The following is a 24,638-nucleotide window of genomic DNA, read 5'->3' as shown; positions in this document are numbered from 1 at the left end:
TGCAGACTCCATACCGTGTCCATTTGACCTGCTTCAGGTGCCGTTTAAGCTTGCTGAGCCCTCTTGGCTTGCCAACACCGAGAGCCAGCCGAAGCTTGGATCCTCCCGGAAAGTAAAGAGGCACCCTATGAGTGTAACACGTCGAATCCAGAGCCGCGCAGAGGAGTCAACTCCGCGGTCAGTGTTGCATCCATCAAACTCTGAAGGCTGCGTATCCGTTCTTCGGGGATATTTATATTTGAGGCGCTTAACGGGTTCAAAGAACTCGTCCAAAACCCTCTTGCTTATCCACTACTTACATAAATATTTGCTGAGGATATGGCGCTGCCCCGCGCACTTCGTCATTTGAACGCTCGATATGCTTCTACAGCAACACAAACAACAAAAGCTGCCGGAGACATTTCGTCTGTTTTTCCTAGTCTAAGGCCTGACTATAAACCAGAGCCTCTGCCTGACCGCTTTAAGTCACTCAAGGCGCAGATATTCCAGCGTAACGCCGACGCCTTAACGCGCAGCTGGCCCCGACTCCTTTCAAGCATAAAGACTGAGGTTGACGAGGTTACTGTTCAAGGAAACAAGGTGTTCTCGGCTGCTATGGGCATTGAAAGGGTAGAAGCTGATTTCCTTTTTTCTAGGTCATCCCTTCAGTTGATTTTCAGGACCTGAGCAGCGGAAATGTCACCACCCAGACGCTTGCAGATATTCAACGACGAGGCGCGGTTGTCATCCGGAACGTATTATCAAGGTCCTTTGCGCTGGACCTCAAACAACGGGCGAGAGACTATATAGCAGAGAACGAGGGCAAAGTTAAAGCATTCCCTGCTGATAAACCCACTGTCTATGAGCTATACTGGTCCCCGTCGCAGGTTGAAGCCCGCGCCCATCCAAATATGCTAGCCACCCAGCGATTCTTGCATAGCTTGTGGCATTCATCAGACCCTTCCACGCCCGTGTCCTTCAAATATCCCGTTTCATACGCAGACCGGCTGCGCATTCGGGAGCCTGGAGACTCAAAATTCAGCCTTGGGCCACACGCTGACGGTGGCTCTTTGGAACGTTGGGAAGATCCCGAGTATTCAAAAGTATATTCTGAGATCTTAAGAGGCTCTTGGGAGGAGTATGACCCATTTGATGCCAAGCATCGTATCAAAGCAAACATGAACTTGTACAACGGAGCTGGTGCCTGCTCCATGCTTAGGTTTTTCCAAGGTTGGCTTGCAATGTCGGATACTGGGCCGGGCGAGGGGACGCTTCGTGTGTGCCCCATGATCAAGCAGAGCACCGCATATACCATTCTCCGCCCCTTTTTTGACACAAACACCTCATCCCCCGTGAACGACTCGACCTTTCCCGGCGCCGTTCCAGGAGCTTCACAGGAGTACTCTGAAGAAAGCCACCCACATCTGGATCTTTCTACCACCATGGTTCCCATGCCCACTGTCCAGCCGGGCGACTATGTCGCCTGGCACTGCGATGCCATCCACTCCGTTGACAAAGAACATCGCGGGAAAGGAGATTCCAGCGTTCTTTATATCCCTGCTGCTCCTCTCTGCGAAATGAACGCCGAATATCTTAAAAAGCAAAGAGAAGCAGCACTTGCATACTCCCCGCCCTGGGACTTCCCTGACGCCGGAGGCCCAGGTGAGCACGGCTTTCGTGGAACTGTTGACTGGTCCAGCCTGAATGCTGCTGGCTTGCAGGCGATGGGTATGGGCTCCACACCATGGAAGATTGAGAGCGGAATGACCCAGGGCGAAGTTGAAGCCGTCAAGATGGCAAATAAGATCTGCTTTGGGAAATGAGGGGCCTGTCAGATGCATTCTGTGCTAGGCAAGTCGATCTGATGGGCAAAGATGCTCCGCTGGTAATTACGCCCGTATGTGTCAACAGTAGCTTCAATATTATAATCACATTGAGCATAATAAATACACGCCGAAACGGGCTCTCATTGTCGGACTATTGCCGGCTGTATTTGCTTTGAAACGAGAAGCATGGTACAAGGGAACCACATGCCTGCAGAACAACCCTGATTCAACTTAAGTAGAATTGCTTTCAAGAGTCTAAGAGCTGAGTAAATGACACTGAGCAGGGGCTATGTAATAAAAATATCCTTCGAAATCGCCCCTAAGCTTTGTGATGACACCGGATTAAGACGCACCGCTTAAGGGCTACTGTATCATGAGAAGCGTTGATGCGATTTCTAGCGGCCCAAGTGCTCCGATCCATATGTACATACTGTGCCGTAGACTCCAAACCCGATATCCTCGAAAACGCCGCTCAAATGGTTAAAGCCCAAGAAGGATGAAAGTCCGAAACTGCCTGTCAACCGTTGCAAATGCATAAATGCACGCCAGCTATGCATCTAACAAGAAAAGAAAAAGAATAACGTCAACAGCATGACGAAGTCATATACCTGCCGTATCAGAGCTATTCTTCAGCATCGCTGCTAGAATCATTGTCCTCGTGTGAATATTCTATGTCGTCAGAGTCGCTCCCACCAAAGATATCGTCATCGTCGCCGCAATCGCTATCAATCCAGAAGTCTTCGTCCACGATTTCTGGCTTTTCAGGCTCGGCCATGGAAGTTTCATGCGTGGGCATCACGAAGCCCTCGGGAATATCAAGCTTGGATTTTTCCACATCCCTGCTAACCCGCACCTTGTACTCGTTGGGATTGTCTCTAAGCATGACGCTCGCGCTGACATTCGCGGGCGAATTGATCTCGGCATCGTCAAGTAGGGAAATGATGGAGATTAAGACGGATTCGACACGCTGGGCGGGTGACCAACGCTCTGAGGCGCTTTCGCCCGACAGTTCGTCATCGCCGGGCGCATGAAGGATGGAGATGCAGACCTCGCCATTTTCATAGACATTCGGGTGGAATATTGGTTTAAGAAATTTAAAAGCTAAGGGGGGAAAAAAAGTCAGATTTCGAGTTTGTGAATCTTTCCCGGTTTTATCGAACTCTAGCCTCGCCCTCCAGAGAGGTTGTTTTGGAGCCGTGCTGGCCAATCCCTTGGGCCATTCATATACTCACTTGGTGGAGAATACGGATAGTTGCGCGGGAACACCAGGCATCCCTTGAAATACCCTCCGTAATAAAGGGAGTCCGGGTTCAGAACAATCAGGGCAACGTTCCAATTGAAAATGTCATCGTTTCTCAACTGCGAAGACTGACTGTTAGCTAAATGCTAGGTACGGACAATCGGAACAACACTCACTTCGATATCCACCCATTTCTCTTTGGACAGGATTTTGAACTCGTTGACAAGGATCCTCTCTGCCATGGGGGGGATTTGTCCTACTCTGGGCTGGCGTGGCGGAGGCGGTGACAGTGGGGTGTGAATTCAGAAGACACAAGGGGAGCAGGCTGGCAAACTGTTCAGTGAGGAGTGTGCTGGCCGGGAGCATGCTCTGTAGAGAAGTTGGGAGAGAGAAGCCACAGGGGAAGGACAGCGGATTAGAGTTGTGTTGCAGGCGGTTCTGCCGCAGTGACGGAATTGGTCTCATTCACCGCCGCCAGTGCCCTGCAGCCGCGGTGCCGGGCCAATCAGCCATGCAGAAGGGGCGAGCCGCCACAAGGGTGAATCACGCGCACAGATTGAAGGATTGCGCTGCCGGCGCGCCAGTCGGCTGATCCTCGCCTCTTGTCGGGGTGATTGCTGCTTTGGTGGCTGCCACCCCATTTCGATAGCATGTAATAGCTACTCCGTACTCCGTATATTCTTCCGATCCCTTAAGGCCGAGTGAGCCGGAGTGATACGTCGAGCGCGCAAGAGACCCGCGCGCGCCACACCCCCGCCAGCCACCGCCAGCCGCCACATCAGACTTTTCAGCGCTGACTAATACACACGTGGCGAGTGATGTAATTAGTTAAGCGGCTTGGCGTACGCGATCTCCGGTTGTCAGTCAACGCGGCAACGGCTCCCGCCTGCAAGCTCTATGTTGGAAAAAAGGCCTGTCACTTGTAGCTGACGGATCGGCTGGCCTGACGGACTCTTGGGTATGTCGACACACAGAATTTCCTGTCCATGGCGTTGTCCCTGTGATGGACGTGCGCTCCCGGCTTGGCTGCTGGGCATCGTCATGGGGGCTTCTCACCTGGTCCCCAACGTCGATTCAGGTGCTTAACTTGCCCTCTTGAATAAAAGGTAGTTGACAACGAGACTCTCAAAATTCACAGGCTAAACAGTCACTCTCCCTTAACCATAAGTGGCATGGTGGACAACAATCTGCTCTGCATGATCAAGGGGTGGTGAGCACTGTCTTGCAGAGCTAGCGGGTGATGCTCTGAATGTGGTGCTAACAGTATTAGCTGTGAAAATTATCATAAAAATGTGCTCTGTAGGGAGCTTGTAATAATCAGATATCCTTTTGAGAAACATCGGGCAAGTGTGGGCGGAAGAATGCATGTACAGTACATAGATACTTATATTTATCAATTTCCATACTACACTTGCCACCTCTAGGTACCTACGCAAATTTCATCATTAGCAGCTGCAAGCGACCGCATATGTACCCCAAATCAAATAATCTAGCCAATCATATATAGTAACCGGATGGCACTTCCAGTAAAACCGGTTTGCTGCCACAGTTGCCTAGATTTTGATAGATATGGTTTCAAGAACTCAGGACTAGAGGACATTCATTTGGTAAAGACTAAAGACCAGATGAACTCTGAAACATGTACGTGTGTTTATGTCTGCTGTATGATGTATAGTTCAAACGACATCCAATCGTTTTTTTTTTTCTTGCATTAGCTGAAGATAGGTGTGGTCACAGTTTTGTTTGCCTCTTATTCGACCTGATCCAGCAGGATATATCATGGGATAACTCAAGCTAATAGCAAAGTGTTCTCTGTGTTCAGAAGAAATGATTGTGGAATAAGCAGACTTTGACTGCCATGGCTACAACAAGATCGACGGAATTTGTTCACAACCTTTGCCTATCAAACCAAAGCAAACATCATCTGCAGCTTCAACCGTTTGATCTCACACGGCACACGGTTGCAGCTCTCTGTGAAGCGCGCCAGGTATACTTGTATTGCTGCAGGACGCATGCCATATTACGAATTTCGACTCATTATTCCTGGAAGGGCGCGTTTCCCTCTCAGCCCGTGCCGTTTTCTCGTATCAAAGTCAAGTGGGGTCAACAAATTGAGTTTATCCAGTCTGGTACCCCCCTGCATCCTTGCAGCGTCCCAGGCCGTCGAGTTGCTGAAGCAATTCTCTAGATAGCCGGAGAGGAAATTCCTGCCTGTGTCTTTTTGGTGTTTTGTGGGTGTTGTCAGTTGCACGAGCCCGGTCGAGGATGTGTTTCCCAGGCCGAACACTTGTTTGTGCCGTGGATGGGATCAAAGAGCGTAGTGATCAATATTCTGTCTCATCTATACCCGATCAGCCGCCACTTGAGTCATCGGTGGAGCAGGGACGGTTTTATGGCCCGAAGAAGCAAATTTCGAAAAATGCTTGAGAGCTGTGGCGCTAGGTAGCTTCCCCTCGATCACCAGCGCTGCCTGGAGGCCTTGTTTGTATGTACTCCGTATATAGTCGGAATCCACGTAGGGCGTAGTTCGTCCGCACTGTCCGCCGCGCGGTGCTGCACACACCCCATTAGTTAGGTTTCGTTGGAGACGGTGTGGAGTGCAAGGCGACGGGGATGGCTGGGAGGATCCAGCTGTGACTCAAGCTTCAAGCGATCATCCCCTGGCATAGAGTTCGACCTAAACAACAACCCAAGAACCCGCCTCGCCCATTGAACGCATTGCTTCTTCCTCCATCTTCCGCCGTCTACTCCGTACTCTGCTGCGAGGCCCGGTTGGATTTGCAATCTCCCAATAAATATCTTTCTGCCGGATTTTTTTTTTCCCTGAGGCTACCCCTAACAAGAAAGATTCGTTCTTCTGTCGAGACTTCGGTGCGCTGACATGAGCTCGCGATAATCAGCACAAGCAATTTCCTCACCTATCCCTTTCCTTCGCTGACGCTCTTTGATACTATGTTGAATATTAATAAAAGTCTTTTGTATTCTTCGTGTTGAACCCTCCCGATGTCCTGTCAGCAGTCCTGAACCCGGGGCTGTCGTAAACCGCTGCTCTCCTTGGGCCTTCGGCTTTTTCGCGACTCCAATCGCAAAGCCCCTCACCCAACTACTTACAATGTCGCACCTCTGCAAAGGCCCGATCTGGTTTGCGGACGATTTATCCCTTTGCTTCCAAGAAAGGTAGGCTGCTCGTTCAATACCCCCGCCTCCAATCCCGGCATTTAACCGGAAATACAGATACCTGTCTCTGGTCTTTCCGTTGGTCTCTTGCGGCGTGTCGCTACTGGTTATAATTGGCCATCTTGTTTGCAATGGGGCGTTTTTACGCCGGAATAAAGGCTACAAGCCGCTGCCCCATGAGGTATCTCGAAATGGCGAGTTTGAGGCAGAAAGCGAGGAAGCGCCGGAAGAGGATGATGATGAAGAAAGCGATTTGATGCTCCACAAGGCCATCAGCAAGACGACAGAAGCAGCGCTGGAAACGGATACTCCTCGCGGCAGATGGCTGTGGTTAATAATAGAAATGCTTGCAGTGGCCGCGCAGGTTGGCGTCAATGCAGGTGCTGTGGCATCTCTCTCGACGCATGGCAAACCCACCCTTCCGCCGATCGCTCGCCTTTCAGCCTGGGTATATATTTTGATTCTCGTAGCAACGAGGGTTTTTCTCTCCATACGTGAACGCCCCTCCAGCCTCAAGGTCTGGAATCATACAACCACACTCTACGGGCTTCAATGGCTGTTTATTATCTTCATATTTCGATCTATTCTCATTCACCCGGACCGGCACCCTGATAGATTGTGTGTGGCCGTCGATTTCGGGCTCTCCTCCTTTCTCTTTTTACTAGCGACCACTACAAGGAAAGGCAACAAAACGGTGCTGGTTCAGCATGAGGAGGATTTGGTACCGCCTAAAGATCAATTCGCGAGTATTCTTTCTCTCCTTAGCTTTTCCTGGATGGATTCGATGATTTGGCAGGGGTACAATAAATCCATGGAAATGTCAGACGTTTGGAATTTAAAGCCAAGCTATCAAGCGGCTGCAGTGATCATGAGTTTCCGACGAGCAAAAAGCACGTCGAAGCTAGCATGGAGATTATTTCGCTTCTTTGACCGTACACTCTTGATTCAAGGAATCTGGACCATATTCGCAGGGTTGTTCACATTTTTGCCAACATGGCTACTCAAACTTATACTTGAGTACGTCGAGGATCCTGAAGGGACGCCCCGCAACGCCGCTTGGTTCTACGTGATGCTCATGTTTGTTTGTGGACTTATACAAGCTGTCGGCGATGGCCAATCGCTGTGGCTGGGACGAGAGCTTAGTGTCAAGTTTCGAGCGATCATCATCGGCGAACTATATGCCAAAGCTTTGAGAAGGAAAGCTGGCGCAGCTGTCTCCGGCCTCGCGGACGAGGAAGAAGAAAGCGAGCAGAAGAAAAAATCAAAAGCTTCCAAGAAGAAAAATAAGAAAAACACTCAGGAAGACGAGACGGAAACCGACGCGGATGGGGACTCCGAACTCTCTGCGAACATTGGTAAAATTATCAATCTCATGGCTATCGATTCGTTCAAAGTCAGCGAGATCTGTGCCTACCTCCACTATCTCTGGGCAAGCGTACCGGTCCAGATCATCGTCGCGATTATATTACTATACAAGATTATTGGCTTCAGTTCCTTTGCTGGTATAATTCTGATGCTCCTCATAGCTCCATTCAATATGTTTATTGCATCTCAATTCCGACATGTGCAAAACAGTATTCTGGCTGCAACTGACTCCAGAATTCATGCCACTAATGAGGCATTGCAGAACATTCGTATCATCAAATACTTTGCGTGGGAGCAACGATTCGAGGAAATTATAAATGAGAAGAGAAAAGTGGAACTCAAATATTTACGCCGACGCTATGTTCTCTGGTCCGTTGCTGCTACAGTTTGGTACGGGACACCATTTATCATCACCTTTGCCACTTTCTTTATCTATACAGTTGTGGAAGGCAAGAAGTTGGTGCCGTCAATTGCTTTCCCAGCATTATCGATGTTTTCTCTACTCCGAGTTCCTCTGGACCGACTGGCAGACATGGCCGCCCATATACTTGAATCCAAGGTTTCTATTGACCGGGTTGAAGAGTTCTTGAATGAGGAAGAAACGGAGAAATATAACCAGTTGCGCAATTCCAGCTATGAGGAACCTAAAATCGCACTTGAGAAAGCGACCCTCACGTGGGGTTCGAAGACCACGGATAAGTCGCAGAGCAGTGAGGTTCACCGGGAAGCGTTCCGTCTTATTGATGTTGATGTTACGTTTCGACTTGGAAGGCTTAATGTCATTGCTGGCCCAACTGGCTCTGGCAAGACCTCCATGTTGATGGCATTGTTAGGTGAAATGAGACTTGTTGCGGGAGCAGTACATCTGCCCGGTGGGACAAGTGATAGAGCTGATCTACAAATTGACCCAGCAACTGGTTATACTGAGAGTGTGGCATATTGTGCTCAAGAAGCTTGGCTTGTCAATGCCACTATTCAGGACAATATTTTGTTCGCATTGCCCTACGACCATGGCAGATATAACGCCGTGATTGAGGCGTGTGGTTTAGAAAGAGATCTTGAAATTCTTGATGCTGGAGATGAAACCCTTGTTGGTGAGAAAGGAATCAGTCTTTCGGGTGGCCAAAAGCAACGGATCTCCCTTGCACGGGCTATATATAGTAATGCCCGGCATCTCCTCCTCGATGATTGCCTTAGCGCTGTGGATTCTCACACTGCCAAACATATATTCCAACAAGCTCTGATGGGACCGCTAATGATGGGACGTACTTGCATCCTCGTCACCCACAACGTTTCTCTCGTAATGCAACGATGTGATTACATGGTGGTTCTTGATAATGGCCGAGTTACTGCCCAAGGCTCGCCTCAGGACGTCGCCTCTTCCGGTGCCCTTGGTGCGGAGCTTCAATCGCGACCCTCATCGGCAATTCCTTCCCGAGGAGATTCACAAAGTGATTCACCTGCTGAAGAAATCAACATTGAGCAACTTGAGGATGGAAACAATTCCTCGAGTAAACCAAACAACCAAAATGCAACAAATGGCACAGTAAAGAAGCAAAAGAAAAAGTCTGGCTCTGGAGCAATTACAGAGGAGGAGAAAGTGACTGGCAGCGTCCCAATGTCAACTATAGTTATGTATCTGCGGGCCATGGGTCCATGGTATTTCTGGACCATTGCCCTACTAGTCTTTTCACTTCAACAACTCGGATCCCTTGCCCCCAATATCTGGATTAGGAGTTGGGCAAATGCTTACCAAAATACCACCGACAAAGGCAGCGCAGCAGGCTTTACAAACCTTCATGTTACCAGCCTTAGCAGTGGTAACATCCCACGGCCATATTGGTGGCCTTCGCACATTAAGAAGCTTATCAGCAGCTCCTCTGGCGACGATAAGGTCAACATCAGCTACTACCTCACTGTCTACGCGCTCTTGGCTTTTGGCTACATCATTATATCCTTCTTCAGAGAACTAGTGCTCTTCTGGGGTTCTCTACATGCTTCTTGGAAAATTCACGGGTGGTTGCTACGTGCAGTTGCTCATGCGAAGTTTAAGTTCTTCGATTCGACTCCATTGGGTCGCATAATGAACAGATTCTCCAAGGATATTGAGGCAGTCGACCAAGAAGTTGCCCCCACTGCCATTGGCATGCTTCATTGCATGGCGTCGGTTCTTATGATTGTTATTTTGATATCCATCATTACTCCTGGCTTCTTAATCGCCGGCGCATTTATTACATTATTATACTGTGGTCTTGGAGCCCTCTATCTCAATTCTTCTCGGGATTTAAAAAGACTCGAATCGGTGCAGCGTAGCCCGCTGTACCAACAATTTGGGGAGACATTGAATGGCGTCGTCACTATCAGAGCTTACGGTGATGGTGCGCGATTCATCCTGGATAACCATCGCCTAATTAACACATATAACCGGCCATATCTCTATCTATGGGCTAGTAATCGCTGGCTGGCTTTCCGAGTCGATATTACTGGTGCCCTGGTGTCATTCTTTTCTGCTGCTTTTATTCTTCTCAACGTTGGCCGAATTGACGCCGGTGCTGCTGGTTTGTCATTGACGTACGCTGTTACTTTCACTGAAAACATTCTGTGGTTAGTCCGGCTGTACTCCGAGAATCAGCAAAACATGAACTCGGTTGAGCGAATTGAAGAATACCTTAAGGTTGAGCAAGAAGCACGTGCTATCGTTCCTGAGAATAGACCTCCAGGTAATTGGCCAAGCCAAGGCGCTGTCAGGTTTGTTGAATATTCCACCCGGTACCGCTCTGGCCTCGATTTAGTCTTGAAGAAGATTAGCTTTTCAGTTCAACCCGGCGAAAGAGTCGGGATTGTTGGCAGAACCGGTGCTGGTAAAAGCTCGCTAGCCCTTGCTCTGTTCCGTGGCCTTGAAGCGGAAAATGGGAAGATCATCATTGACGACGTGGACATTGGCCTAATTGGCCTACGAGATCTTCGAGAGGCCATCACCATCGTCCCCCAGGATCCAACCCTTTTCACTGGCACAATTCGAAGCAATCTAGACCCCTTTGGGCTCTTCACGGATGAGGAAATATTCACAGCCCTCCGAAGAGTCCATCTGATAGGTCCCGCGACATCTACCCAACAATCTGATACCGAATCTATTTTACAGCAAAATCGTCCCGCGATATCATTACTAGATAATGAGCCAAGTGGCTCTGAAACCGATTTCTCTTCCCTTGCTCGTTTCCGTGAAAACAAAAACATCTTTTTGAGTCTCTCCTCTCCAATATCAGAATCCGGCTCAAACCTATCCCAAGGCCAGCGCCAGCTCCTCTGCCTCGCCCGTGCACTGCTCAAGTCGCCCAAAGTGCTCATGATGGACGAAGCCACCGCATCGATCGACTACGCAACAGACGCCAAAATCCAAGACACACTTCGAGAACTGAAAGGCAACACGATCATCACCATCGCGCATCGCCTGCAGACAATCATCGACTACGACAAGGTTCTGGTCCTGGACCACGGCGAAGTTATCGAATTCGATGGGCCGTGGCAGCTGCTGAATAAAACCGACGGCGTGTTTAGGAGTATGTGTGAAAACAGCGGGAATATGGATTCGCTAATGGACGGTGCTAAAAAGGCTTGGGAGCAGAAGAGGTTGGTTGATGATTCATAAAAGGTACATAGTTTGAGCGATGTATTCGTTTCTTTTTTGTGTTATTTTTTTTCCTCTATTAAGACAGACCACCTCTACGGTACTATTCCAATCTTTTGTAATACTTTTCCTTAAATCTTGCTACTTCATTCTCTATTCCACTCCTTCCGCAAACCACTAGAAAATTCCTGTAAGTATACCAAATAGCACTACAACGGATACGTGTCTCTAAACACTCCTTACCTTAACACGTACATAGCACCCCTCGCCTTAATAGATATCTATAGGTCAAATAAACGACATTGAAAGGAGATGATACAAGATACATGCAAGGGAGAATTTCATTTACTGTTATTCTTATTTTTCGGTCCTCATTCAAAGTCTATGGTGTTTTCCCGAACGAACAATCAAGCCTCCCATGTCTGTCAATGGCGACCGATCATGCTAAACCTTTTTGTTCGTACCGCACAACTACCGGACGCGAGCCATAGCAAAACGAGCAACCAGACAAGCACGATTGTCATTTGTAAACAACGCGCTTTAAAGATCCAGCAGGCTAACCTCCTCCTTATCACTTCGCTGACCTGAGGCATTCGAGTAATACTGTACATAACGGTAGCGAGCCGTGCCGGCAATATCTGGGGCACGTGTTACCGTGCTGTTTTGTAAAGCAGAAGACGTGTTGACAATATCTTCGCCAAAAAGAGACGCGAAGGCTTCTTCATCAGCAACCCTCAGCTGCTCCTCCACGGCCAATCTCTGTGTTGCAAGTGCAAGCTGTGCATCTGCTTTCCTCGCACCACCGTTTGCAAAGTCACGATATCTTTGCACACTTGCGACTTGTTCGGCCTTCGAATCTGGCCTCAAGTTTTCAACACGTTGTAATGCTTGGATTTCGACTGGGAGTTCGCGTGCCTTCGGACAGTCGCATTCGCAAGGGATAAAGCACGGCTTCTCGCATTCATGGCCACAAGGAAGAAGTCGACGACAAGGTCTTTCACAGCGAACGCTTTCGTGGGACATTCTGTTAAGACTGTGTCAGCATGAAGAATTGGGGCCACTAGGGGGTATTGGAGTCCTTACGCGTGGCAACGCAATGGACATTTGTGTCCACAGTCTAATGTATCCCCGCAAGGCGATGAACAACCCCCATCGGACTTCGCCCAAGTCCTGGGGTCTGGTTAGACAAATCAGCAACCACTGCAATATTACCATAGAAGAAGAAATAAGAAGAGAGACGAACCTCGGACAAGGGTTCTAACGTTATGCTTAGAACAGGTCACGGGGATGAAGTACCCTATCCGCTTTGGCTCTTGCCGCATGATCTGAGCAACCTGCCACCAGAGAGCGCTGTGTATGGAAAGGGCCTCAGCATTGCCGAAGATATAGAAACCGCGCTTCGCCCGCGAGAGGGCTACACAGACCCGGTTTTCGACGGAAAGGAAGCCAATGTGACGGTCGTTACTGCGGACAAGTGAGAGAAGAACAACCTCATTCTCTTCGCCCTGATAAGAATCAACAGTGACCACCTTAACATACTGTCCTTGCAACAGTGGATGATCTTTCAGTGCCTTGAGAATTTTTTTTCGTTGCCCGTTGTAAAAGGTCAAAACAGTGATATGCTCAACTGGCACTCCATTCATATGGAGATAGACAAAGAAGCCAACAACCATCTTTGCTTCATCCTCATTGTACTTGGATAGAAGACTGTCTGATGACTCAGGCCAGACATGACAGAAAAAGTATGAGTTCACGCCACCCATACCAGGAATGTCAGGTCGGTTTAAGACTGCCTCGTGGTCTTCCAGGTTATCGTAAATCGGAGCCAGAACTCTTCGTATCTCAGGTGCCATACGTCTCTGTTTTGTTAGACACTGAAACTCCACATTATTATTCACTAGTCTTTCAAACATTGAGACCCCGAGAAAGTAGGGTTCCCCTTCTAGCTCTTTAAGAGCACATTGACCGTGCAGTTGTTTGTGATCGCCAACTAAGATAAGGTGTTCCAAGCTTTCAACACAGGCAGCGGTAACTGGCGCCTCAAGAATCTCAGCAGCCTCCTCAATCAAGATGATTTTTGGCTTGAGGCTAGAGATAAGAGCCCTATACTTGCTAAGGCCGGTTGTTGTCATGCCAATCAGTTTTGCTCCCTGGAGGATGACTGAATCCCGTTCCCATTTTCCAACCTTTAAGTTGGAGGCCGTGGTTGCATAGGCATTTGTCAGAAAACGCAATTTATCACGGATTATATTTTTGGCCTGGTTCTGAAGAATGGTGTACGCACGACCACGAGCAAAGGTGGGGATTTCCCACATATCCTGGTACTTGAGGTATTTTTCACGGACTACTTTATCACCGGCATAGTTTCGTCCGGTATACCCTTCTCTGAGGGGCATATAATGCCCTCTGAGGCTCTCAAAATCATCATCATCAAGCCCCTGTTCAGCTTCGAGCTCCTTCAACTGTTCGTATTCCAGGTCAACCTCGTCTTCAGCAAATCCGAAATGTTCTGTCTTGTAAGTGACATTGTAGGGAACCCTCTGTTCATCAAGCCAGGCAGACATCGGGTCCACCTGATCACCGGCGTGAAACCACCCCTCTGCTCCATGGATTAGGGATTCATGTTGTTCCTGTGTAATAATACCGAGACTGAGAAAGAAATCGGATTGAAGAGGCTCCGTGCAACTTTCAAGCGCAAACGGTGCAATCAACTCTGTGAGTTGATCAACAATGGCCCTGAGCTGATTCCTTGCTGGGCGTAGAGTCCCTCCAGGGATATATGGAAGATTACTCTTATTTCTTAATTCAAACACCGTTCGCTTTTTAATCTCGGGATCTGTACTTCGACCACCTAACCGAACATAATTATTCTCAAATTTTGCGACATGGCGAAGAAGCTGATCAAGCGCGTGATTTGTTTGCGCCGCGATAATGATTGGCGGGTCTCCAGGCAGCATGTTTGCAAGCAAAATCTTGATAGCAACAACAGAAATATATGTCTTCCCAGTTCCAGGAGGCCCCTGTATAATAGACAATTTTTTTGTTAAAATCTGCCTTAGTGCACGCCATTGGGATTGGTCCAAGCCTTCAGGCGGTGATGGCCACTCTTTTGATACATTGACAAGGGTCGTCGTATTTGATGTAGGATGGAGCTCCGACATGTTCATGATGGGATTCTTCATGATATATTCTGGTGTCTCGACGTTATTTTTGATGTCACAAATATATTCAGCGAGCGGAAAGCTATTACAGGGTTAACCACAGACACATACACAAAAGATATACTCAGCCCGGACATACCATTCCCTACTCATTTTTTGAAGGGCAGTGAGGGTATGCCTATGCGCCTCGTAGTACCCATTTCGCGCCTCAACCATGAGCCACTCCTGCTGACAATCAAAGTCTACGTCATCAGGGTTCGCGAAAAGAAGATCAACCTCACAGGGCTGGGCCTTGAGACCATCTAATGGGCGTGCCGCAACAATAGCAATGACACATTTACGTTGAAAGCCATCACTAGCAGGAGTCAATGCAACAATATTGCCGCTAATTAACCGCTTAGAATATTCCCAAACGATATTTTTGCCAGCCCGAACCGTGGAAAATTGCACTCTGACGGCAACACCAACATGGCTAAACGTCACACCAATTATATGCACCTGGGAGCCGTTATATGTTAGCTAAGAAGCAAGCATTAAATCTGATGAGGGCAAGGCATCACCTTTTCGTAAATGCAAATATCCAAGGTATCCTTCATACGCGGATCTTGACGAACATAAGCAACGGCATCCCTTAGAGGAGCTACCGCATCTTCACGAAGAAGATCATAGTGCGTTTTAAGATAGAGATGTTTCGATTGCCAAGGGCCAACGATCTTGTTGGGATTTAGAAAGACCGCATCACCAGGCTGAGAGCTGTCGCCAATACCGAGAATCTCAGCAGATGAGGGGATTTCCGGATTAGAAATCCAAGAGTGGTCTTTCGAGACGGCTTGGGTAGCATTTACATATGCTCTGATGTGTTTATTTAATGAGACAGCCGGCACCGGGTTGTGGGCGAGCAGCTTGGCCGATGGCCGCCCCATGAATCGAGGCCGCATCCAGGTGAGGATTATATCAACACTCCCTAGGCTCAGAATGTTACAGTAAGCACCCTGTTCTAGACAAAACAGAAGAGATTAGATGTAGAAAATGAGCAAAATGAATGAAGCAGAGACTGCTTTGCTTGTGTGGCCAGAGGAAGAGGAAGAGGATGAGAGGGGTGGCAGGAGGAACGAGAGAGAGAGGGAGAGAAAGAAAAGTGAGAGGCGAGGTGAAAGAAAACAAACAATGCCGAGCAGGGAAGCTCCGACAAGAAGGAGACAGTGAATCCGAGCGAGTGGCTGCTCGGCGGGCAGTTGTCACAGCAAAGCTTAGCAGAGAGAGCACAGAGAAGATGTTGCGGAAGGGGACAACGGCCTGGCACGGTATGTTTGCAGCAGTAAGAGGGCTGCACATAGGCTGTATGTGTCCAGGCAGGCACAAACAGCCAGCAAAGTGCCAGCCCAGCCAGCACCACACCTTAGAGACTGCAGCTCCTGGGCTGGGAGAGAACAGGCCTTTGGCATCCAGGAAATAGCCGGGATGGCCGCATCTTTACAAACAAAGGTGTTTCTTGCACCTTCTGCCGGCGGCTGGTATGGTAGTATGGTATAGATAGACTGGCCACTCGCTGCTAAAGGCCCTACGGGATAGCATTATACCCTTCTGGCCTGCCTGGACGTCTCCCGTCGACCACGACGGCCGGTCTGTTGTCGCCGTCGCCGTCACTGTCGTCGTAACATCGCCAGGCTGCCGTCCGTCGCCCGCAGAACCTTAAATACGCTCAGCCGCCGGGAGAACAATAATCCGGCGCCCGACACGGCGAATCCATCGGCGGGCTCAGCGAGCAAGAGTCCCGCGCTGCAACGCCTGAAGTGATGTAGTGGATGGTCCGACCAGTAACTGCGCCCTGAATCATGCCTTCACTTCTAGAGGAAGAAGATGACCGTGATGTTGCCGGTGAGTCCCGGCCCTTCGCCGCTCGCTAACCCTCTTGCTCCCACCCATGCTCATAGCTCCCCAGGATCGCCAGACGGCAGCTCAGACAATGACATGGACGAAACAATGCGAGATCCCGACGACGGCGACGGTGACAACGATCCTGAAACCCCGTCCGCCTCCAGTATCGCCTCTGAAAGCCAGAGCGCCCAGAATCCGCAAGTCGTCCTGACCCAGCCCTCGCCCGCCGATGCCGCCGCCGCCGCCGCCCCCCCGCAGGACTCTTCGCTGCCTATTCGCCCAATCCCCCGGCCGGAGGTCCTGCAGGCGTTGAGCTATGATATAGTGCCTACGACCGCCGCGCCGCATAGCACCTCCATCAACGCCGTCACCGCCACGGCCGACATGCGGTGGGTGTTCAGCGGGGGATCTGACGGATACATCCGCAAATTCAACTGGGCCGATTCCATCAACAGCAAACTGATGCTGACCGTGGCGCAGAGGCACCCGTTTGTCGATAGCGTGGTAAAGGCCGGGGTACTGATGACCTATTGGGAAAACATGGACGGCAACGCCTTGTCCCCCGTCTACTCGTTGGCTGCGCAATCGGAAGGTCTCTGGCTGCTCTCAGGCTTGGAGTCGGGTGGCATCCGATTACAGTCGTTGAGACATGACGAAGGAAAAGAGATTGCTCTTCTTCAGCGACATACCTCTGCCGTATCGGCCCTGTGTTTGAGCTCCGATGAACAATATCTACTCTCCGGGAGTTGGGATAAAAAGGTATTGGACTGGGACTTGAATACCGGGCAGACTAGACGAGTATATGGGGCCTCTGTTGGGCAAATATCCGGGGTTGAAATTCGGCCGGAATCCTCTCTCCCTGTGCCACGAGAGACGGGTGAGTACCGGGTGACAAACGGAACATTTTCATCTAACAATGCCGCCAAGGAGACTTTTAGCTCTAACGCAGCTAATGGTGAGGTCAATCCTGATGCCACGACTCATGGACCAGACGAGCCAGTAAAGTCACCAGCAGATTCTCTCTTTGGTGACGACTCATTATTTGGAGACAACGATGCTCTGACTGGCGGCGCTTTCGGTGACGCAGCGGATGAGATGTCGCAAGCCATTACCAATGGAATACGGCAGGATCGTCAGGAACGTCAAGAAAAAGAGGCAGAGGAAGAGGCAAAAGCGCAGAAGGAGTCAGCTGCTCAATTAAACGGAGCATTGAATGACCAGTCTGCATCTGGACCTTCCCATTCAGCAGAAAGCCAGGAGCAACAAGCACCTCTTGCGCAGAACGGGAACCTCCCAAATGGTATTACAGAACCGCTGCTTAACGGCATCTCTCACTCCGAAGACTCCGGGTCGCCGAGCGTCTCCAAAACCATCTCAAGTGATTCCCTGGACACCGGATCTGAAATAATCAGAGATACCACCTTCCTCTGTGCTTCGATTGATGGGACGATACGTGTTTGGGATCGAAGGCAACCGGACCCAGTTGCTCGAATCGTTCCTCGAAATACCCCGCCCTGGTGTATGAATGCATGCTGGTCGCCGGATGGAAACTACATCTACGCAGGGCGTCGGAACGGCACCGTCGAAGAATATAACCTGCACAAGGGTCTGCGGGAACCGCAGCGGACATTCAAATTCCCGCAGGGAAGCGGCGCGGTGTCAGCACTTAAAGCAATGCCGAACGGACGACACCTTATCTGGTACGTAGTTTTGTCCCAATTTTGCTTCAGAAACGCTACGTTCTGCATTTTTGAACGCTAGAGCTAACATATATCCAGCGCCTCCCATGATATTCTTCGCCTCTACGACCTCCGAGACGAGCAGCCTTCTCGACACTCCACAGTACCCTTTCTCATTATTCCCGGCCATCGTACGGGCACGATCTCACAATTATATACTGATCCGGCATGTAGATTTTTGATTTCAGCCAGTGGAAATAGAGGCTGGGAGGGTGCGACCACAGAAGTGATGCTTGGCTATGAAATCGGCATTCCATCTCCCTAAGAAGCCCATCGCGCGAGGAGGGCGTAACTTTGGGGGTTGAACAAGGTGTTTTCTGGGCAGGGGGTTGGCTTCGATTTTTGCATCTATACCCTATCATTTATATCATTTCTCTGGCGCACGGATCTAAAGAAGACGAGCCAGTCGCTTCCAATGGCGTTTGAAGGTGCATTGATCTGTATATGCTGGCTTTTGAAGCTTGGATACATATAAAGAGAGTTTGTTTGATACCTCATAAGTCATACATTCAAAACTATTTTAAGTCCGTTTCTTCGTACACATACATTATCTGAATAAAAGAAAATATGCTGTAAATCCAACTCTTCATAGATGAACCATGAATTAATCAAAGAGAAGATAAAACCACCTGCACCTTTGGACCTCAAAATCAAACACTGAAAGCCACACAAAAATCACCAAAACTTCCATGTCAGGGTAAAAAATGGTATCATAAATCAACACAAATTATCAGCCTCCTCCGGTCCCCAAATACACATTAGTCACTGAGATCGATTCCCCCACATATCTTTTCCAGTTCTCTCCTCCATTCCAAATAATATACACTATTTCGTTCCTGCAGCCGATTTTTGCTCTTCTCGAAATACACATAGCTCGGCGATGCTCGAGGAGACTTCTGATTGTGCGTATCCAACGCACCCATCACAGAATCCACATAGCTTCGCCGCGCCTTCGTGCTGAGTACATGAGACCGCCTCGATATCATACCAGAGCGAAGGTATCTGGACAGTATCAAGGCGGCGGACGGTAGGTCTCGAACCGTAATTGATAGCTGGGTAGGAACCCACGTTCTTTTGCTATCGTCCTTGTTTCTAAATGGCCACGACAGCCACGGTCGTGGCGGACTTCGGGCTGACACGTCGTTCTGTTCTAATGAAAGCAGTAACTGATCTAACCGATTCACATCGGCGGCCACGCCTGGCGCCTGTAAATATAGAAGGCGCTCGTAGGATCGCAGGCGGGCGGACGCTCTCTTAAGCAAGCGTGTTGTAGAGGGATGTCGATCCCTAAGATCATTCATGTCTATCGCGTATGTAATCGCGTTGTAGTCTTTGCTAGATGTTAAAAGAATTCGTAATGCTGCCGCAATGTTGGCAGTCGGGGAATTTCGATCCCATGATTCGGGGTAGATAATAATTCTATCAGTAGCAAGGGTGCTGTTTGATGCCATCGTTTTGGCAAATAGGAGAGTCGAGCATATATCTGCCGCGCTTGGTTTTGATAAAACCTGGAGATAGGCTTGCTTGTTCAACGATGCGTCGGCGGCACTTCCATCCAAGGCGGCTTGCTGAAAGGCACGCTTATAGTTTGGAAGCGTGGTAAATGGATTCTGGACATCCAAATCACTCGCAGGGCGTCTGACTCTATTTTCTGGCGACAAAGAATCTCCACTTTCGACACCGGGCTCTGCGAGCGGTGTCTGGGGTACAACGGCGGGGGTTGGGAGTGCGGTATATTTCGGCAGTGCGGCTTGGATGTTGCGAACCGACTGTTGCTGTAGTACGTAGCCCGAGAGAAACAGAAGAAATGTAGAAATGCCAATTATTGAAGTAGATATCACCACCGAAATCGTGCCCGACGTGATGAGAACCATGGCGGATCAGAGCAGTCGGGTTGGTCACACATGGGAGAAAGGGGTTGAAGGAGACATCAATATCTCATAGGCTATAAGCCATATTTACCTCACACGCCCTATCGTACCCTGCAGAGCCAAGGCCAGCTATTCTGCTCCTCGTCAGTCCTGCGATAACGAGGATCGGCACCATCCGACGGGTGTTTTCTCCGATGGGCGGCATTGTTTACGCTGTTTCGTTGCCCAAGTAACCTTATCGATAAGTCTTACGGTTATATTACCGTATTATACGGAGTACTTACGCTGTCCAAACTTCGATATCTCTGATAGCAGCTCGACAGGCAATTCAACACTACTGGACGAACAACCATTTTGCTGCATAAACAGCTGTCCGCATTTTCCATACTACGGCCATATCTATGTCCACCCACCGCGCCGATGCCAGTGCTCTTCTCGATTCCCGTGGTTACGTCGGCCCGTTGATTCGCGGCGTCAATCCCGCAACGCTCCTCGAAAAAGCTGTCCGAGACCGCATCACAGACTCCTACTATTGGAAAGAACAGTGTTTCGGTCTGAATGCTGCCACACTGTGTGATAGAGCTGTGGAATTGAGCTACATCGGGGGAACGTATGGTGGAAACCAGAAACCGACACCATTTCTGTGCCTGGCATTTAAACTGCTGCAACTCGCGCCAGAGAAGGATGTTATATTGGAATATCTCAACTTTCATGACCCAATGGAGGATGACGACAATAGTGACGATGAGGATGGTGGCGAAGGAGCCGCAGTCTTGAAAGCAGTTGGAGATTTTAAATATTTGCGGGCACTTGCCGCTTTTTATATCCGACTGACTTTTGAGCCGGTGGAAGTCTACACTGTACTTGAGCCATTACTATCAGACTACAGAAAATTAAAACGGCGGACAAAGGATGGCTTTGTGTTGACATATATAGATCAATTCGTGGACGACTTACTCACCAAAGATCGCGTATGCGGAACAAGTCTCTGGAAACTTCCTGCCCGGCAGGTATTGGAAGATTTGGATATGTTGGAAGAAAGAACCAGCCCGTTGGGCGAAGAATTAGAGGAGCTTGATAAAGAGAGTGATAACGAGAATCAAAGAAGTGAGCATGAATCGCGGGACGGAGACGATTGAAACCACCTGACCTATCGCTTCTATACAACCCAAAACTACTTATAGGTCGTTTTGACACCATTTCTAGCACTGAAGGGCTAGGTGACGGTAGAAATTTTCCCGCTGCGCCAGGACCTAACCAACAAGATGCTCTGTTTGCTGGAAAAAATTCTATAGGCTACACTTGCCTTGAGATCGTAGAGATCTCGCTTATAAAAGTGGAGGACGGCCAGGCCTGGCAGCCGAGTCGAGATGCATACTACAGTATGATAGATACAGTGGTGATGTATTTACCAGAATATATGGTGACGTTCTGTTTAGGCTTCCTCGTCTTTAGGACGTGTCTGCAATTCAAATATCTGCATTCGTAATTAGATCCAACTACAATTAGTAAACGACCCATATCGTACGACAGTTATAGTTCACATGTTCTGTGTCCAGCAGAAAACAAGCTACCTATATACTATAATCATCTTGGCTTTGCGATAACATGCATCCAAACAAAACTCCAAACTGGTATTCCAAAAATCAAAGTATCGTCATAAACGTAAAAACCCTCTCGTAACGAAGGCACCCTAGAAACCTTGCTGGCGATGCCACTTCTCCTCCCACCCTTTGAAGTAAGGACTTTCTTCCAGTGTTTCTACCTTCCACCCCTTCTCAATAATCCCGTTCTCCTCCTGCTCTATCGCCCATTTCTCCAGTGCTGGCAGTACCACATGCTCTGTGTGCCAAGTATTTTTATACTCCATAATACTCCTCTTCCCGTCCTTCAAGACCTTTGCGATTAGCGCCGGAACCCCGGGCTCGTCGCGGAATTCAGTGACGGGCGTAAAAACAGCTTTAAAGTTGAAAATAATAGCGCCAGAAAGTGGAAGACGACGAAGTGTTTGCCAGTCAACGCGAAGATAGCAGGATGAAATGTCCAGAGACGGCGACTGAGAGTAGCGATACTGCTCGTGGGGGTCACCTGGAGGCATGAAGAGAGGCTGCTCGACTTCAAGGCCCCAGGAGCCACGTTGAATGGGTCTGTCGGTGGGCATTTTGGCGAAGTAGCTGCTTCTAGTTAGTAATCGTCCCCATGGGGCGGCATACAAGATGTCAACTTACCGGTCCATTGAGAACCGCATCTTCTCCTTATAATCTGGAATAGGTTCATGAATTTCATGAAGCTGCATACCCATCTTCGAACCCAGATTCCATCCTAATGAAGAACAGATACAGCCTGCACGCAAAAAATAGTAACCACTTTCATCCCTCAGCATTATTCCAAAATCTTCAGGGACATGATGCATAAGAACGACGAGGGGGCTCTTGTCATGGAGATCCTCAACTATATCCAGGATACTGTTTGTAAAGTACCTCTTATCGTTCGAAAGAGAAAAATAATGTGGATATCTGGCGCACAGGAACTGTATGACCATCTCCATAAGCTCCTTACATGCTAGTTCAGCGCCCGGAAGCATATTAAGCACAGACTTTCCGTGCTTCTCATACAGGGCTTTTCGCTGAACAAGACGATCTCTGTACGTATTCTCCAATTCGAGCCACCAATTTGATTCCAATTTCGTTAGTGCTGCGATCCATCCCGTGTTAGCGAGCGATCGGCCAAAGTTAACAAATGCAATCAAGACACTTACACATCGTCTGATGGTAATTCCAACGAAATGGTCGGTAGGGTCTAGGCAGCGCCTTATTGATATCAAACTCAAGATAAGGCTCCGGCAATGGAACACCGCTCAAAGTCGCATAATCGGGGAAATCTCCAAGCGCCTTGATTTCTTCTGTTGAAAACCCGGTGGGTGTAAACCTAGCCCCGATGCACGCTTTATAGCTCTCCGTCATGGGAAGAATAGATCGTAGCATGGTCTCATCTGCAAGTTCTTGAGGGGCTAAGGCAGCCCGCTGACTGTCGGGAATCCCGGTCTTAGCAACTGTATATAGAGCTTCTCTGAGCGATGGCGGAAGGATCTTGCTATACGGTGGGCTCGAAGGTCGTTTCTCCGAAAAGTCAGGCGGTGGAGTTTTCGCGGATGGAACCTTTCTGCTAGAGCCTCTCAGTCTATCCAGGAAGCGTCTGCCCTGCGACCCGCCTACGGCCAGACAGGCGACCAGCGCCATGACCAGAGCGGCTCCGATCAAAAACATCGGATTGTCCATTGCTGTAAACATATTGACCCCAAAATTAGAATAAAAAAATGAAATATATTAGACCAATCCAGTTAAGACCTCAGGACTAGCATGGTGTTCTCTGGGGCACTGGACACAGCGAAGTACCGTGATCACCGCGAGAAAGAAGCAGCCAGACACACACTATCCAAGATAACGAAGGCTAAGGGAGCGTACTGCCCAGTGCCTTGCGGGATATCGGGCCTTTAGTAGGAAGGGGAAGCCCCTATTTGCCAGGGTATCAGGGAAGCTTGCGACTAATCACGACAATCTATGCACGCAAGGGCAGGGGAGAGGCCTGGCCGCAGGTATGTATGTACCTCGAAGCGGGGGACAAGAGACACCAGAGGAAGGAGAAAAAAAGAAGAGATTGGCACACAAGACCTAGAGACTGTCTTCTAGGGGCGAAGCGCATAAGTTGATCGAGCCGGGGGCGGGGAGGGCTGTATATCAGGCACTAGATATCAACCGTCCTCCCTCTCCGCAGGACGTCCAGACAGCTTTTATGCTTCGTGCCGCAGTTTTAGCAGCAGACGCCATCTCAGATAGCCGTGAACGCGGGGGAAAGTACCCGGTACATCGCATCTAGTTCCTGGCCTGGAGAAGGCGCCAGCTCGAGGGCGCTCGTGCGGGCGGTGCCGCCAACGAGAGACTCGAGGCCCGGAGCCGGGAGGCCGCTAGTGGCCGGGGGCCGAATCCGCGGCGCAGAGACATGGCGACTATTGCGCTTTGTGCATGGCCAGCAGAGGCCCGCGACCTGGCAGCGAGGTAGCTGGTACACCCGGGGGCGTTGGCACCCAAGCCTCGCGGGCCAGGCGATCGCGGGTCTCAGCGGGCGCGGGCACATGACGGGCGGCAACGGAGGATCGCGTGTCCCAATCGGGTAAAAGATGTCGCGGGCCGTCGTTAGTCCGAAAGTCAGTCTGCCCGCCCCCGAAACGGCAAAACTATCCCGCCGCTGCAGCGCCGCGCGTGGGCTGCGCGGCGACGTCGTGGAACGCGTGCGGACGACGATGCGCCTGCAGGCGAGATTACAAGTTGCGCTGCTGGCCCAGCTGGCGGCGAGGCCCGCGATAATATGAGCCAGCTCTACGGGCACGAGGCGGTTCTTGTCAATTATTAGATGGATTCACAGAGCGTTCTGACTCTAACAGGCTAACCGACACCACTCTGCGAACCGCGAAAGGAAGGAAAAAGAAAACAAGCCAGGAGAGACGAGAAAAGTACATTTATGGGAAATCGATCAGGCAATCTCCCCCTGCAAAGCCTCGGCGAATGAAATCCTGGGGGACCGTGGACCGCAAGGGGTAAAACCCAATCACTCCAGCGTGTGAATTGTCGACACTGTTCCGCCCGTGCCAAATAAGAGAAGAAAAGAGAAGATGGCCCTATTTTTCGTTCGTTGCAACTAAATGCCATAAAAAAAAAGATACACGAAAGGTCTGAAAAAGGTGAAGGATGAAAGACAAATCTTTTGTAAAATTGCC

At 49.6% G+C, this 24,638-nt stretch overlaps 8 protein-coding genes across 8 annotated transcripts; 4 read left to right on the top strand and 4 right to left on the bottom strand.

The window, feature by feature from the left end:
- Positions 1-318: 318 nt before the first annotated feature.
- Positions 319-1,802, top strand: LOZ57_004117 (uncharacterized protein; the record flags this gene model as incomplete). Its single annotated transcript, XM_049253163.1, has 2 exons — positions 319-579; positions 636-1,802. 2 exons carry the CDS (start codon positions 319-321, stop codon positions 1,800-1,802), a joined length of 1,428 nt encoding a protein of 475 aa, XP_049107758.1.
- A 625-nt stretch (positions 1,803-2,427) lies between these two features.
- CDC34 (Ubiquitin-conjugating enzyme subunit) lies at positions 2,428-3,287 on the bottom strand (the record flags this gene model as incomplete). Its single annotated transcript, XM_049253162.1, has 3 exons — positions 2,428-2,906; positions 3,038-3,164; positions 3,222-3,287. The coding sequence occupies 3 exons, from the start codon at positions 3,285-3,287 to the stop codon at positions 2,428-2,430; spliced, it is 672 nt and encodes a 223-aa protein (XP_049107757.1).
- Positions 3,288-6,157: 2,870 nt separating this feature from the next.
- YBT1 (Transporter of the ATP-binding cassette (ABC)) lies at positions 6,158-11,236 on the top strand (the record flags this gene model as incomplete). Its single annotated transcript, XM_049253161.1, has 2 exons — positions 6,158-6,222; positions 6,280-11,236. 2 exons carry the CDS (start codon positions 6,158-6,160, stop codon positions 11,234-11,236), a joined length of 5,022 nt encoding a protein of 1,673 aa, XP_049107756.1.
- Positions 11,237-11,755: 519 nt separating this feature from the next.
- LOZ57_004114 (uncharacterized protein) lies at positions 11,756-15,299 on the bottom strand (the record flags this gene model as incomplete). The annotated part of the gene is made up of 5 exons (XM_049253160.1): positions 11,756-12,239; positions 12,299-12,392; positions 12,459-14,458; positions 14,516-14,874; positions 14,937-15,299. 5 exons carry the CDS (start codon positions 15,297-15,299, stop codon positions 11,756-11,758), a joined length of 3,300 nt encoding a protein of 1,099 aa, XP_049107755.1.
- Positions 15,300-16,211: 912 nt separating this feature from the next.
- On the top strand, positions 16,212-18,015 carry SPT8 (Transcription factor spt8; the record flags this gene model as incomplete). The annotated part of the gene is made up of 2 exons (XM_049253159.1): positions 16,212-16,254; positions 16,319-18,015. The coding sequence occupies 2 exons, from the start codon at positions 16,212-16,214 to the stop codon at positions 18,013-18,015; spliced, it is 1,740 nt and encodes a 579-aa protein (XP_049107754.1).
- Positions 18,016-18,751: 736 nt separating this feature from the next.
- Positions 18,752-19,867, bottom strand: LOZ57_004112 (uncharacterized protein; the record flags this gene model as incomplete). Its single annotated transcript, XM_049253158.1, has 1 exon — positions 18,752-19,867. One exon carries the CDS (start codon positions 19,865-19,867, stop codon positions 18,752-18,754), a length of 1,116 nt encoding a protein of 371 aa, XP_049107753.1.
- A 398-nt stretch (positions 19,868-20,265) lies between these two features.
- Positions 20,266-21,003, top strand: LOZ57_004111 (uncharacterized protein; the record flags this gene model as incomplete). Its single annotated transcript, XM_049253157.1, has 1 exon — positions 20,266-21,003. One exon carries the CDS (start codon positions 20,266-20,268, stop codon positions 21,001-21,003), a length of 738 nt encoding a protein of 245 aa, XP_049107752.1.
- A 554-nt stretch (positions 21,004-21,557) lies between these two features.
- Positions 21,558-23,154, bottom strand: LOZ57_004110 (uncharacterized protein; the record flags this gene model as incomplete). The annotated part of the gene is made up of 3 exons (XM_049253156.1): positions 21,558-22,038; positions 22,093-22,558; positions 22,623-23,154. The coding sequence occupies 3 exons, from the start codon at positions 23,152-23,154 to the stop codon at positions 21,558-21,560; spliced, it is 1,479 nt and encodes a 492-aa protein (XP_049107751.1).
- Positions 23,155-24,638: the final 1,484 nt, after the last annotated feature.

Source organism: Ophidiomyces ophidiicola, assembly GCF_022830035.1.
Source record: "Ophidiomyces ophidiicola strain CBS 122913 chromosome Unknown scaffold_16, whole genome shotgun sequence".
Taxonomy (NCBI): domain Eukaryota; kingdom Fungi; phylum Ascomycota; class Eurotiomycetes; order Onygenales; family Onygenaceae; genus Ophidiomyces; species Ophidiomyces ophidiicola.
The sequence above is the reverse complement of the archived record's forward strand: the minus strand, read 5'-3'. Positions and strand labels throughout refer to the sequence as shown.